We start from the raw sequence: 15,527 nt of genomic DNA, 5'->3' as shown, positions 1-15,527 counted from the left end.
AACCTCTGGGCCCTATGGGCACCTTGCGGAAGGAGGGAGCGCTGAGTGCCAACCCGAACCCACCCCATGGAGTGGTGACCGTGGGCACCAGCTCCCCCGAGTTCCACCCCTATGATGAGGCCGCATCTTGAAGTCAACACACGGGACAGGGCAGCACAGCTGTGCATGTTCCGCCGACAAGTGAGCCGGGGCTCTCCGACCTCAGAGCTCCCAGAGGCTGCCCGCCAGGGGCATCGAAGACCACGGGACAAGGTAAGCAGCTGATTGCCTCCACCTCAGATGTGTATCCTGGGGAAACACCTAGACATAGCGGTCGAGCTGGGAAGGTCGAGCACATAGAGGATCACTGAGGCACTGAGGGAACCGGGGGAGGAGGCATGGGGTTGGGGGGAAGGGTTTGGGAGTGTGTGGGAATTGTGAGGGTGGGGAGTGGGGGACGGCACCATCGGGAGAGTGGGGACTTGTATTACACATTAAATACCCATGTGCATAACCACTATGATGCCTCTGTCACTTTCTTCTGCAATGCGGGTCGACATCCAAACCCCTGGCCCATCTCACCAGGACACATCGCGTGCAGGTGATGGATGTGAGCGAGCACTCAGCAGGGGTCAGACTATAACATAGATTGAGGAGCAGTGGCGCTCAGCTCTCTGTGAGTTAGTGATCTGCTGACGTTGCCGACACAGTCCCTGCACCCTGGAGTGATGTAACCCAGACCCAGGGAGGGTGGGAAATGGGAGTAGCGGGCGACGGACCAAGCCATGTCCTAAGTGAATCGGGCAAGTATGAAGGCCTCCCTGGCCCTCTGGGCATTGCTGGACCTTCAACGCTGCCACCTGTCCTGCAGCCTCTGGCTGGTCCTCAGGTTCCTCCCCGGCCTCGTCTTCCAGCCCCTGCTGGTCCGGTGCCTCCCGATCATCCTTGTCCTCCTCCGTGGAGGTGGCCACATGTTCCTCATCACCAACATCCAGCTCATCACCCCGCTGCTGTGCGAGGTTGTGGAGGGCACAACAGACCACCATAAAGTGGGTGACCATACAGGCGGTGTACTGGAGGGCATACCTCTGGTAGAGGCATCAGAACTGCATCTTGAGGAGTCCGATGCACTGCTCAATGACAGCCCGGGTGGTCACATGGGCCTCATTGTACCGGTTCTCCGCTTCGGTCACCGGCCTCCACACGGCTCCATTGCCAGGTCCTCAGCTGGTGCCCCTTATCCCCCAAGAGCCAGCCACCCATCCTATGGTGCTCCTCAAAGAGGCCAGGGATAACCGACTGCCCCAGGATGTAGCTGTCGCCCACGCTCCCCTGGAAGCGGGCAGACTGGTGCATTATCGTCATCTGGTGGTTGCTCACGAGCTATATGTTGAGGGAGTGGACAATGTAGTTTTCTGCCCGGGCAAACAGGGCATCTGTGACATGTCGGATGCACTTGTGGGCTGTGGCCTGTGAGATGCCACACAGGTCCCCACTTGAGCCCTGGAATGATCCTGAGGTGTAAATGTTCAGAGCTGCTGTGTCCTTGACAGCCACCTGGAGTGGGTGTTCCCCTCCTCCATATGGTGCCAAGTCCATGAGGACATGGTACAGGTGCCGCACCATCTCCTTGTTAAGGCGGAGCCTCATGTGGCACGCGCTGTCTGTGTTCTGTTCGAATGACCAGTTACGCCTATACACCCTGGGTCGATGTGGGACTGTCCCTCTGGGTCCCTCCCTGGCCTGATGGGCGGCTTGGTCCTCAAGGTGTGGGGCAGAGTCCAGCATGTGGCCCTCCGCATCGAGACTCTGCAGCCGCTGCTTCTGCTGCCTTCTCCAGAACCTGGCTGCCCAGCCCAGCAGCAGCACCACTAGGGCAAGTTCTGCATCCAATGTCCCTGCCATAGTGTTCAATATCTGTAAGGAATTGGGAGAGGGTGTTACGCTGACACACAGCGGTGGCTTCCAAACCGGGACCCTGCATTTCCCAATTGATCTCTCCACCCCTACCCTCCGACCATGGACATGTCCCGGAGCTATGTCCCACTCCCTTGGTGTTCGGGTGTTGGCTGCTGCGTGTGTGGTGTTGCCTCCCGCAGTGATCAAGCACAGTGTCCAGGCATCATGGTCTTAGATCTCGAAATTTTAAGTACAAATGCATTCCGCATGTTTGAGTTTTGTTATCTTTTGAACTAATTTTAGAAACCCTTTACTGGAAGTTGGCCCCATCCACAAAATTGGCCATATTCCAAAAGTGAAATAATTACTACTTTGAGTTTCTGTTAATTGCACTAATTGGCCTTATTCCTGGTGATTGACATCAATTTCACTGTCTGCCACACTTCCAATTTTGGCACCATTGGCAAATTTTGAAATTTTACTCAGAATCCAAGTCAATTCTATGTGCCACTGAAACATGGGGGAATCCCACTCTACTATGCACCAGTTTGAAAAACAACCATTGAACATAAAACATTGTTCTCTATACTTAAGCCAGTATTTTTTAATGCAGGTTTCTATTAATGCTCCTATTTATGAACCTCAATTTTGTTAACCAACTTTTCATGTGGTAGAATCTCATAGAATTTACAATGCAGAAGGAGGCCATTCGGCCCATCAAGTCTGCCCCGGCTCTTGGAAAGAGCACCCTAGTTAAACCCTCCACCCTATTCCTGTAGCCCTGCAACCTCATCTAACCTAAGGGCAATTTAGCATAGCCAATCCACCTAACCTGCACATCTTTGGACTGTGGGAGGAAGCCAGAGCACCCGGAGCACGTGCAGACTCCGCACAGACAGTGACCCAAGCCCCAAATTGAACCTAGAAACCTGGTGCTGTGAAGCCGCAGTTGTAACCACTATGCTACCGTGCTGCCCCCTACTTTGTTAAATGCTTTCTCAAAGTCTATATCGGCAACATTTATTGCATTTCCTTCAGCAATGTTCTCTTGTTAGCTCAGCAAAGAATTCAAGCAGATTAGTCAAACACAATCTGCGTTTTATAAATCCCTGTTGGCTTGCCTTAATAAATTCAAGCCTCTCCAAGTGCCTGTTGATTTTTTCCCCCTAGTTATTGATTCCAAAACATTTAACATTTCCAAGGTGTGTAACTTTCATCACTTGGCGGAACCCAGAGGTACATTCCTGGTGGCACAGATACCCAACCAAAGTATTTAAGTGAAGTAACTCGCCCCTTATTCCCTTCCTACCCATTGACAGTCTGCTTCTGCCTCTCCACTCATCTCTCTCCTCCAAGCTCCCTCTCTTCTATCCCATTATCTCCTTCAATACCCTCCTTCACCCAGATCCTGTACTTAACTTTGTCCTGACACAATCTCTTCCCATTCCCTTTCTCCTTTCACATCTATTCCTGGCCACTCTCCAACTCTTCTTCCCCATTTCTGCCCACCTTCCCCTCTTCCTTCCCTCCCTTCCCTCTTCCTTCCCTCCCTTCCCTCTTCCTTCCCTCCCTTCCCTCTTCCTTCCCTCCCTTCCCTCTTCCTTCCCTCCCTTCAACGTCCTTCCACCACCTTCTATTTAGCTCCATTCCCTCCTCTTATCCTTGATCCAGTTACCTCCCTGCTAGCTTAACACTGTTTGAAATGAATATTGCACTTGTCCTTGCCTCCCCATAAGCAAAGGTGGAGGACATTAATTAGTATAATAATAAAAGTGACTATCCTTGGGAAAACAATATAGTCCAGAGCAATGCTCTTAATATCATTGCTCTTGTCACAAAATAACCTTGTTTCTGTGGTCTCCCACTGCAGTACAACCTATTATTAAATTCTGTATGACATAGACACTGCATACTCAATATTTAATCTTAGTTAAAGAAGAACCGCGTCTTCTGTAACAGTCACCAAATTGGATCAAATATTTATTTATTATTTACCCAAACCTTTACAACTTAAACATGTAATTTTCTACTTCACTTTTATCTTTTGATAAAGAGTAAGAATTTACAGTTCAAACTTTAATCTTTACCATTCCTTTTATAGCATTCATTTATCTACATGCCGTTATAAGCATCAGTTTCTCACAAGGATATTCGGGCTCACCCTACAAGCACACACACACATAAGGGCAGCACGGTAGCACAGTGGTTAGCACAGTTGCTTCACAGCTCCAGTGTCTCGGGTTCGATTCCCTGCTTGGGTGATTATCTGTGCGGAGTCTGCACGCTCTCCCCATGTCTGCATGGTTTTCCTCCGAGTGCTTCGGTTTCCCCCCACAGTCCAAAGATTTGCAGATTAGGTGGATTCGCCATGATAAATTGCTCTTAGTGTCCAAAAAAAAAAGTGAGGTGGGGTTACGGGGATAGGGTGGAGGCGTGTGCTTAAGTAGGGTGCTCTTTACAAGAACTGGTGCAGACTCGATGGGCCGAATGGCCTCCTTCAGAGCTCAGTATGCCCAGTAGGAAAAGGTGTACTCACCACTTTGCTAATGATATTGGAGCTCACCTGGGATTTGCCCTGGAACAGTCATATTCCGTCTGATTTTTGGAAATATTGCAGGTAAAGTTCCCAACATGTATACCTAGTAGCACTGGCATCCATCAAAGTCACTGAAATGTGTTGCCCCATCACTGACTCCAAACAGTCCGATGGTTCAATGTCAGGGGTCATAAGTAGGATCAATCCCAATTTAAATTGCTGGGATCATGACCTGTGGATTACCAGGCAACTTTCTCACCATAACCAAAATAACCTTTCTTTAAAAAAATAACTATTCAGAATTCATGAATATACAAGGCTGTGGAGAAATTACAATTCACTTAAAATGTTGTTTTAAACTTTCCTTAAGAATAAATATTTTTGCTTTGAATAAGTACTGTGCTTTTTAGTCCATTCAGAGCAAAATAGCCTTCTGCTAAAGTAAATTTGACCCAATACTTAAGTAGCTTAGTGGTTTCTTATCCATACTTATTGGAACTCTGATCCACTAATAATCTTCTCATGTGATCATAATTCACCCTGAGCACTTGCTTTAATCAAGGCTATTATATGGTTATGCTTTTAATCTTGTCCCCTGCAGGTTGTTCTCTGTTTCTCCCCAGTTGGTTCAACCTTGCGTGTGAGAGCCCGGAAGTTCCCAGCCATAGTTAACTGCACAGCTATTGACTGGTTTCATGAGTGGCCACAGGAGGCCCTAGTGTCTGTCAGCAGGAGATTCATTGAGGAGATTGAGGGGATTAAGGTGCGTATCTTATCAGTGTCAGTCAATGCAGAAATGCATCAATGTATGAGACTTAAAGGACGCTCTTACCTTAGTCATATTGTTTTAAGTGAAAATGATCATTGAAAGATCTTTCTACTAACTAATCTCGGAAATTGAAATTTTCCTTATAAATGAGAAGTACTTCAGAAATCTCATTGCTGTGACTAATCACAGGACTATGATGTGCACAATACATGTCTTTGAGGAATAATTTTCAGTCAGGAATTTGAGTTGCAACATCCTGCAAATACTAAATTCGGCATACCTTTATACGTTTACTAAAACATTAATTTCACAATATTGCAGTTTTACCATGGGGCAGCACGGTAACACAGTGGTTAGCACAGTTGCTTCACAGCTCCTGGGTCCCAGGTTCGATTCCTGGCTTGGGTCACTGTCTGTGTGGCGTCTGCACGTTCTCCCTGTGTCTGCGTGGGTTTCCATCGGGTGCTCCGGTTTCCTCCCACATTCCAAAGATGTGCAGGTTAGGTGGATTGGCCATGCTAAATTGTCTTTAGTGTCCAAAAAGGTTAGGTGAGGTCACGGGGATAGGGTGGAGGAATGGGCTGAAGTGTGGGTCCTCTTTCCAAGGGCCGGTGCAGAACTCGATGGGCCGAATGGCCTTCTTCTGCAATGTAAATTCTATGATTCTATTCATTGTAATGCCCACAATCATTTAGCAATTTTATTTATCGTCTTGGTAAAGATATATTAATATTAATATCAACTGAAAAATTGATTTTGGATGTAATTGATAGGAATTTCTAAAGTCCCCCCCCCCCCCCCCCCCCCCCCTCCCAAGGCATGGTTTCCGGTGGTAGAGGTGGCTCTCCATTGGCTGGCAGCGGGACGTTCCAGTTTTACATTGTTGACCGGCCACACCACCGGGGGACCTGCCGCAGGTGTCGCCATGGGCTGGACTGGAACATTCGGTCAGTGGAAAGGGCATGAAAATTCAGCCCAATGTAAAATGTCACCGAGTGATTTCAAATGTTATTTGTTGCAATTATTAATAAAGCATGATTAGTAGAATTTTGGGCTTCAAGTATTAGTTGAATATTGGCTGGAAATCAGTAACAATGTTGCTTTGACATCAGAAGGAACAACAAAGCTGTTTCAATTACATGGGCCAGTTAGTCCTGGACTTTATCGAAGATTTTTATCAAGTCAAGGAGTCAATTACATTGATTTTGCATTTATAGTTTGTTTTTAAAAGGGACTGCTTCAAATATCTATACACAGAAACGTCTCTTAAAAAAATATATGGGCTGAGAAATTGAATCGCATGTAAATTGGTCCAAATGAAAGTGGTGGCTGGAAGAGAGAAAATTGTTCCGCTGACTCGCAGCTACCATTCCTAGCCTCAAAAGCAGCCCCAGGGTTGGGGGAGGGAAAACAAGACAGGTTGGCTCAGATGCCAAATGAGGACCTGGGGGGGGGGGGGGGGGGGGGGAGAATGCGTGGGTGATGCGGTGGGGGGCAATTGGCTCCACAATGGCATAGATAAAAACAAAATCTTTGGGTGGCAGACTCCATCGATCCTTTTCAGAACCATTTGTTTGGCTGCTGGTTGCCTGAAATAACTGACTACAGTATGGCCGGCATATGCCCTGTGTTGAGTCATCAATTTTCATATGCAATGACCGGAATTCAGGTTTCAGGCGTGCATCCTGAGCACCTATCGAGACGCCTCCTCTGATCGAGTAAGTGACGCATTTCCAGTGCAGAATGAACACCTGCATAACATCCACCGTATTGGCCCTTTGGGCATCAATTTAACTCCTGTGAAGCAAGTGTAACAGGATTGACTTTCACAGAATCACAGAATTGTTACAGCGCCATTCGGCCCATAGTGTTTGCATTAGAATTTAGAGGCTATGCTGTTCAGTTATAGTTGTGAAAAATAGCCTTAAGTGGTTTATGCAGGTAACTAAACAGAATTGTACTGTTTGCACATTTATTACTTTTAATGTTTTCAAGTTCCGTTTGAAATCTGTAGAAGTTAATTATAGGCATTAATGATCATAGCAGTCAGAAGCTCACGTTCTGTATTGTGGTAACTACTGATAATTCCATAACTGTTAATGTCCGGCTTTTTTTTGTGAAATCCCCAGGAAAATTTAAAATTATTCAGCCAGTAAGAAGTTTCTTTTATCCCTTGTCCTGTCTGAAACTTGAACATAGATTCAGAATTAGTAGTAGGAGAAGCAGAATGTGTTTTCTATTTTGGGCAATCGGAATTATATTCATAACCTCAACATTTTAGTTAATTTGGCTCACGCAGTATCTCATTAGTAATCATGCAGAACTTCACAAATCAGTGTAATTGTGTTAAAGAACAACTTTACACAGCTGAAGGAAAATGCCACAATCTTATTTCCTCTTGGGTTTTTATATGTTTACACAGTATCAGTCTAATTCATTTTCACACGTTTGCTAAATTTTTTTTTCTCACAGTTTTTCTTTGAAAATATCCCTAGTTATTAAAGCTATGGACTCTTAACGATAAAATAATACTCCTGGTGCCAAAAACAAAATGTCTGAGCAAAGATTTATCTTAAGTGAGATTTAAGCACATTAAGACGACAATTTCATCTTTCAAATCCCAAAAAAGGACGATTGACGCTTCTTTTGACATAAAACAAGGGCATTAGTTGCATGCATCACTGCACTGTGCTCACAGACAAATGCAAAGAGGATGGTGTTGAAAAAAATCATAGCGATCAATCATTGGCAGGACAAATAATTTATGCTAATGAAATTACAATAATTAGTAGTCACACAATGACCCTTTGAGAAGCCACAGCTGTTAAAGTCAGGAAGTGCTGTCACCACTGAGCTTATCTGAACAGACGGGACAAATTGTGAATGAAGGATAGAGCAGTCATCAAAGAGTTCTGTTCTGGGGCGATTATCGTTATCTGAAAGCAGTGTGAATTACTACCAGCTGCTCTCTGACTGACTGCGTCCTCCATGCTGTGCTGTTTTGTTAAGTTAATGGCAACTGCCGTTTTACCCCTTGAGAAGTGTCTTCTCAAAGAAATTTTAGTGGCTCCGAAGATACAGGTTTAGCAAATTGGCTTCCGGTGCAAGCGTTTTGAATTGGATGTGCTACCCCCAACAAAGATTACATTAATGTATTGTATTGGTATATGCAATCAGTTTTACAGAGCTTGAGACACTTTGACAAGCAAATATTGTACCTTTCTTTAATTAGAGAGGTATCCCTTATTCCAAATACTCTCACAAGCATTGCAAAAAATGTGGCAAAGGCACACACAGCCCAGTCAACCTTGCAAAGTCCTCTTTGCTAACACATGGACATTTGTGCCAGATATGGGAGAGCCATCCAGTAACAAGTTAACAAACAGTCTGACACAGTCACACTTACAGATAGTCATCCATCAATTGATAAATCAGTATTCCACCATGTTGAACACCACTTGGAAGAAGCGCTGAACGTATCGAGGACACAGAACGTACTCGAGGTGAGGTGCTTCACAATCCATCACTGAAGGTGGTTCAGTAGCACTATTCCTGAATGGGCTGGCCGAGACCTGAGGCACATACCTGGCCCTGTGGCTGGTTGGAGAGAACCAACAAGTGTGAAAAACTGACTTGATTTCATCCCTAATGACCTACCTGACATTACTGATGCGGGTCATCATGGCACCGTCCTTGTGGAGCTGAAGTCTACAGTGAGGACATCCTTCGTCATGTGTGGCTTCACCAGTATACTGAATGGGATAGATTCACAACATATTTAATGTCTCATGAGGATCTGTAGGTCATCCGCAGCCGAACTATATTTCAACTACAATCTGCAACCTCAAGGCCTGTCATGCCCTTCATCATACCATTGCCATCAAGCCACAGGAGTAGCCCTGGTTCAATGAGGAGTGCAGGCCAGAAGCACCATGCGCATACTGAAAAAAGAAGCACCAACCTGGGGAATCCGTAAGACAGGACCACATGCATGCTAAGCAGTGGAAATGGCATGCTATAGACAAAGCTGAAGCAATCCCACAACCAACAGATGAGATCAAAGTTCTGCAGTCCTATCGCATCAAGTCATGAATGGTGGACTATTTGACAATTAATGGAGGGAGCAGACTCCCTAAACGCACTCATCCTTATCTGCAGAGCGCAGCAGATGAGTGAAGCATTTGTAACCAGCTTCTGCCTGAAGTGCCGAATGGATGATCCACCTTGGCTTGCTCTTGAGGGCTAAGCATCACAGTAGCCAGTTCGGCTCACTCCAAGTGAGATCACAAGAAACACCCAAGCGCAAAGGCTTGGATACAGCAAAGGCGATAGGCCCTGACAAAGTCCTGGCTGTGATGATGACAACTTGTGCCCCAGAACTAGCTGCACCTCTGTACAAGCCATTTCAGTAGTTCCAGCACCTGCTCACGGACAGTTAGGGATGGCTAACAAATTCTGTAATTGCCTACGATGCCTGCATCCCATGAATGAAAAATAGACTTTGCTGGAACTTTCCAGCTGTTCATGCCAGCAGGATCTTCCAGTCCTGGTGACAGTGCATGCCTGCTGCAAGTTATGGCAGCGAGGGGTGCATTTAACGGGTTGTACGGAACATCAGGCCCATTATTTATGCAAAGGAGTCTTGCTATGGAGTTCAGTCTACTGTGCTTGACACATGAAAATATGGAGTATAAAGAATAATGGGGTACAGAGGAAATTGGTGCTATTTTAAACAACAGTTGGAAATCATGTAGGCGGCTCCCAAATTCCAGGGGCGGAATTCTCCGCAACGCCCGACGCCGTCGTGAAACCCGGAGTGTTTCACGACGGCGTCGGAAGTGCTCCTCGCCCCCTATTCTCCACCCCCCCCCCCCCCCCGGGGGCTAGGAGCGGCGTTCCGTAAATCTCGGCGCGCCGAGAATGACGCGGTGGCGGCGCCTAATGACGTCAGCCGCGCATGCGCGGTTGCCGTCTTTCCCTCCACTGCCCCGCAAGACGCGGCGGCTTGATCTTGCGGGGCGGCGGAGGGGTAAGAGTGCGTCCCTTGGAGATGCCGGCCCGACGATTGGTGGGCACCGATCGCAGGCCAGTCCCCTCCCGAGCACGGCCATGGTGCTTGCTCCCCTCTCCGCCCTCCACAAGCCACAAACTCACCTTGGGCGCCATGTTCACGCCGGCAGCGACCAGGTGTGGTTGCCGCCAGCGTGAACAGGTCAGGAACGGCAGGTCGCTGGGCCCATCCGGGCCGGAGAATCGTGGGTCGCCGTGAAAAATGGCGACCCGCGATCGACCCACGATTCTCCGAGTTTCGCGACACGCGATTTTGGGGGGAGGGGGGGGTGGCAGAAACCCGGCCTGGGCAGCGGAGAATCGTGCCCCAGATGTGCATGGCACATCTCTGTGCCATGCAACTCTCTGTGCATGGCACTCTGCACAGGGATTTCGCATGACAACATTTTCCCTTGTAGATTAGAGAATGCACTTAAAATCAAAACGTTCATTCCAACTGAGCAAAAGCACAACCAATGGGAAGTTTTTAAAACACTAGATGGAGAGTTGGAATTTAAACAAAGCTTTAATTTGGTACAACTATCTGCAGCATCAATAATTTATCTGTCCATATCTAAAATCAATTATGCCTGACTTTTATCTAAAGGTGCTAAGCATCTAATGACAGTGTGATGGTGAATTATGTATGGCCTTGCTTAGTGTTTGTGTACCTCATTTAATTCATATTAATTGATTTTTGGGCATCTGTTGATTAATTAAACTAGCTACATGTGTGCAAGATTCATTAGATCAACCATTAGATGTGATGTGATATAAAATAAAGCCAAACAAAGGACATCAAGAGGACGATGTGGTTTAAAAAAATCTGTAGGTGACTCGAGCGTTAAAGGAGAATGTAGGCACAGTTACGGTTGCAAGGTTTTTCTTGTTCCTAAACTAGTAATCCGAAGGCCTGCACTACCGGTGTGGAACCTGAGTTCAAATCCCACCATGGCAGCTGGAATTTAATTTAATTAAATGAATCTAGAATGAAAAAATAATTGGGATCATGAAATTACTGGAATGTTGTAAACAAAAACCCCATTTGCTTCATTACTGCCCTTTTGTAGAAGAAAATGTGTAGGGTGGAGTATTACGACCCTTCCCGTTGGCAGGATCCTCTATCCCGCCAATGTCAATGGAGTTTTGAACGGCTCGTCGCAGTGTACAGCCCCGCCATGACAGGGCAGTAAAATTCCACCCGTAGTCTTCACCTGCTCTATTCTGTTTCTGATACCAAACCCACGAGGATGTGGTGGACTCTGCCGAGCAAGCCACTCTCGTGTACTAAACCGCTACAAAAAAGACCAAGAATAAAACTCGGACAGGCCACTTGGTGTTGAGTCAGGCACTGCACATGATAGACCGACAAACAGCCCATTCAACCCTGTAATGTCTTCCCCATTAAAATCTTAGTGCTAAAATTAGGAGAGTTGTCCCATAGGCTAACCAAGCAACACAAAGTCTCAATGGGAATTGCCCAGGAAGTTTGAACTTCCGTTGGGCAATTCCCCTACTCCTGGGACCCTCCAATAAAGTTTGCCAAAGAGCTACAGACTTTGGACCATTCTGACTCACCTGAAAATGTTAGACAGGAAAGAACCAAGCCTACCATCTGGGTACTTACGCAACCGGCCCCAATGACTCACATTTGCCAGCTTTCCCCAACTAACACCCCCCTCCCCCACCACCCTCTTCCCTCACACACCTTATCCCCTTACCCATCCCATCCACTTACCTTACACACTTCAAAAGATCTGGGCCTATAGTTACAAACGCATGTCAGAAGTTGGGAATTCTCTTGACAAATGACTCACCTGCTGCCCAGCGTCCCACCACATGCACCTCCCCCACCATACCCCCACCCCTGACCTCCAAAGCTTTTCCACTATTTGCCAGACACAAGTCAGGAGTACAGTGGAATATTCTGCACTTGCTTGGAAGAGTGGGGCTCGAATAACATTCAAGTAGCTCAACAAGACCATCCAGGACAAAGTGGTCCAATTGATTAGCATCCTATCCACTACCGTAGGGCAGCACAAGTGGCTAGCACTGTGGTTTCACAGCACCAGGGTCCCAAGTTCGATTCCCCACTGGGTCATTGTCTGTGCGGCGTCTGTACGTTCTCCCCGTGTCTGCGTGGGTTTCCTCCGGTGCACCAGTTTCCTCCCACAGTCCAAAGACGTGCAGGTTAGGTGGATTGGCCATGATAAATTGCCCTTAGTGTCCAAAAGAAACGTTAGATGGGGTTATAGGGTTCTGGGGATCGGGTGGAAGTGAGGGCTTATGTGGGTTGGTGCAGACTCGTTGGGCCAAATGGCCTCCTTCTGCACTGTATTTTCTACCTCCGCCACTGACACACAGTGCAATGTGTACCATCTAAAACATGCACTGCAGCAATTAACCAAAGCTCATTTAACAGCACCTTTCAAATCCATGACCTCTACCACCTATAGGCTCAAGGGAACATCACAACCTGCACTTCCCCCACCAAGGCACGTACTATCCTGACTTGGAAATATATTGTCACTCCCTCATTCTTGCTGGGTCACAATCCTGGAACAACCTTCCCAACTTCACAACGGATGCTCCTATGACATACACTGCAGAGGTTCAAGAAGGCAGCTTGTCATCACGTTCTTAAGTGTAATTAGGGATGGGCAACAAATGGAACATCCATACCTCATGAATGAAGTTTTAAAAAAGTGATGGGAAGTGTTTGGAGTATTTGTAAAACTTAAATCAGTCCTCAAGGATCATTAAACTGGAAGTTTAATTATTAAATAGGTAATTTTACAACAGAGTCTCTGGCCAGCTTTCATCCTCTCTGCCAGGCAAGGATGTGGTGACGTGGCAATGAAAATTGCCATGCAATATTGACTGTCTCATTTATGTGACCACTGCCCTCTACAATTTTGCAGGGTGCTCGTAAACAGTAGAGTGTTGCCATCCTAAAAAGATGTGAACCTACTAAATATATGAAAGTCGGGGTTCTGTGACTTACCCTGATAGAATTTGGGCTACCACTGAGCAGACAGCGCTGTGTAAGCCTCACCTCATAGAATCATAGAATCCCTACAGTGCTGAAGGAGGCCATTCGGCCCATTAAGCCTGTACCGACCCTCCGAAACAGCACTTTACCCAGGCCTACACATCTTTCCTATCCCCATAACCCCACCTACCCTTTTGGACAATAAGTGACAATTTAACATGACCAATCCACCTAGCCTGCACATCTTTGGACTGTGGGAGGAAAGGGGAGCATCCGGAGGAAACCCACGTAGACATGCGAAGAATGTGCAAACTCCACACAGACAGTCACCTAAGGTCAGAATTGAACCCAGGTCCTTGGTGCTGTGAGACAGCAATGCGTGCCACTGTGCCGCCCTCGTGGAATTAAACAGCCTAACCTGCTTTCCTGAAAGACTATTGGTGATCGCCAATGGGTGAGACCCTTATCGTGCCAGCTGGAGTGGGCAGGGAGAATGGGAAACTGAATAGCCCATTTTGGGACTCTCGCACAATTCTCCCAACATAGCGGGACTTGGGCCGGGAGCAACCCAGCTGGATAATTGCCCCATAGAAATGATTCAGTTCTCAAAATATCCCGCAAATAACAAGATGGTGCATTATAAAGATACAGTAAAGGCATACATTGCTTTAGATCACAATTTCTTCCTGACTCAATATTGCAATTTCAGAAGGTTTAAAACGTTCAAATGTACCTCTTAGTCTTCTGTGAATATCTGTGCCAGTGCTTTCAGTGATAAATGAAGTCATTCCTGATTAAATGTCCATTGTATAGTATTTAAATTACATTTTGCTGAGAACAAAGTAAGATTTTATTTATAATTAGATTAAAATACCCTCTCTTCTTCATTATTTCAAAGCCAAATTTGCAAGATTCCATCAGCTTATTCATGGCTTACATTCACACCAGTGTAAATGAAATGAGTAAAAATTACTGCCAGAATGATAAGCGATACAATTACACAACTCCGAAGAGCTTCCTCGAGCAGATCACTCTTTACAAAAACTTGCTGCAGAAAAAACAGAAGGAATTAACGCAGAAGATGGATCGCCTTCTTAATGGTATCCAGAAACTAAAGACGACAGCGTCACAGGTAAACGTGGATTTGAATGTTGCTGCATTATGTTAAATTTTATATTGTTCACTCAGTAAAAGGATGAACCTGGTGTTAATTGTAACAAGGACAAGTATCTTATGGGATGCAGGGAGACTCAAAAAATTGTACAGGATATCATTAGGCATGTTATTGTTTTCTCAGCAGGCTTAGTACATGCTAGAGCAATTTGATTCAGAGATTTAATTTTAAAAAGGCCGCACAAATTTAATAGTGGGACTAACACAAATAGGCTGAGTTGCTGAGCTTTACACCAACTTTACGCCAAAAACCTTGGATCCATCTCCCATATGGAACTTTGAATGGCAGATATCCGCACACAGCTCTCCAGCAAATCAGAGAAAAGCTAGTAATATAGTAATCTATTTAGAGTCTAACATTTTTGCCTGCCATGTATATGGTTTGGTGTCATGCGTTTATCTATAGTTTTGTTTCTGTACCGATTTTTTGATTGATTTAAACAGAATAGCTGTGAACCAGAATTGAGTAGGTAAAAGTCAAAAATAAGTAAAGAGACAGGAAAACAACCAATTGGAAACTACTAAGTACTCATGAAAGCAAAGAATCCCAAACGACTCTCATACAGCATTTTATCATGTCTCAGAAACATCTTGAATACTTTGCCACGCAGTGAATTACTTTTTGAAGCACCGAATTTCTGTTCTTTGTTCCCTGTGTATCTGAATGCTCTCATTACAATTTTGAATAAAACATTGCACTTTTAGAAAGCAAGGTGCATATGTATTGAGCAGATATTTACTCGACATGGTTATTCTATTGGCCAGGTGGAAGATCTGAAAAGCAAGCTTGCCTTTCAAGAGGTTGAATTGAAATTCCGAAATCAAGACGCTGAAGCTTTAATAACTAAAATAGGATTTCAAACAGAGAAAGTGAGCCATGAGAAGGCAATTGTCGATGCTGAGGAGCAAAGGGTCTGTATTTATTTTCTTTTCCAGTTGTCTCCTCTCTTCTAACTTCACAAGCCCTGGAATTCTGACCAGAGCTTTCTTAATTAATCAGTTAATTGTCAAATTGAAAAATGTAATTGTTCTCTTCAATTGCCATAATTTTACATAAATCCCCCAAAACAAACAGGTGCTTTTTAACCCAAGCTCTACATTCAGTTTGCTTCTGCTTGTAAGACCTGATT

At 45.6% G+C, this 15,527-nt stretch overlaps 1 protein-coding gene across 2 annotated transcripts in view; it reads left to right on the top strand.

Moving 5' to 3' along the window:
• LOC119966149 (dynein heavy chain 11, axonemal-like) overlaps positions 1–15,527 on the top strand; it is a 622,669-nt gene that overhangs the window by 396,539 nt on the left and 210,603 nt on the right. For both annotated transcript variants that reach the window (XM_038797431.1, XM_038797432.1), the window contains 3 exons: positions 5,016–5,177; positions 14,123–14,356; positions 15,163–15,309. In XM_038797431.1, coding sequence (XP_038653359.1) covers positions 5,016–5,177; positions 14,123–14,356; positions 15,163–15,309 — 543 coding nt within the window. The remainder of the gene's footprint in view (positions 1–5,015; positions 5,178–14,122; positions 14,357–15,162; positions 15,310–15,527) is intronic.

Source organism: Scyliorhinus canicula, chromosome 5, assembly GCF_902713615.1.
Source record: "Scyliorhinus canicula chromosome 5, sScyCan1.1, whole genome shotgun sequence".
Classification (NCBI taxonomy): Eukaryota; Metazoa; Chordata; class Chondrichthyes; order Carcharhiniformes; family Scyliorhinidae; genus Scyliorhinus; species Scyliorhinus canicula.
Note: the sequence above shows the minus strand (reverse complement) of the source record. Positions and strands in the feature narration are given on the sequence as shown.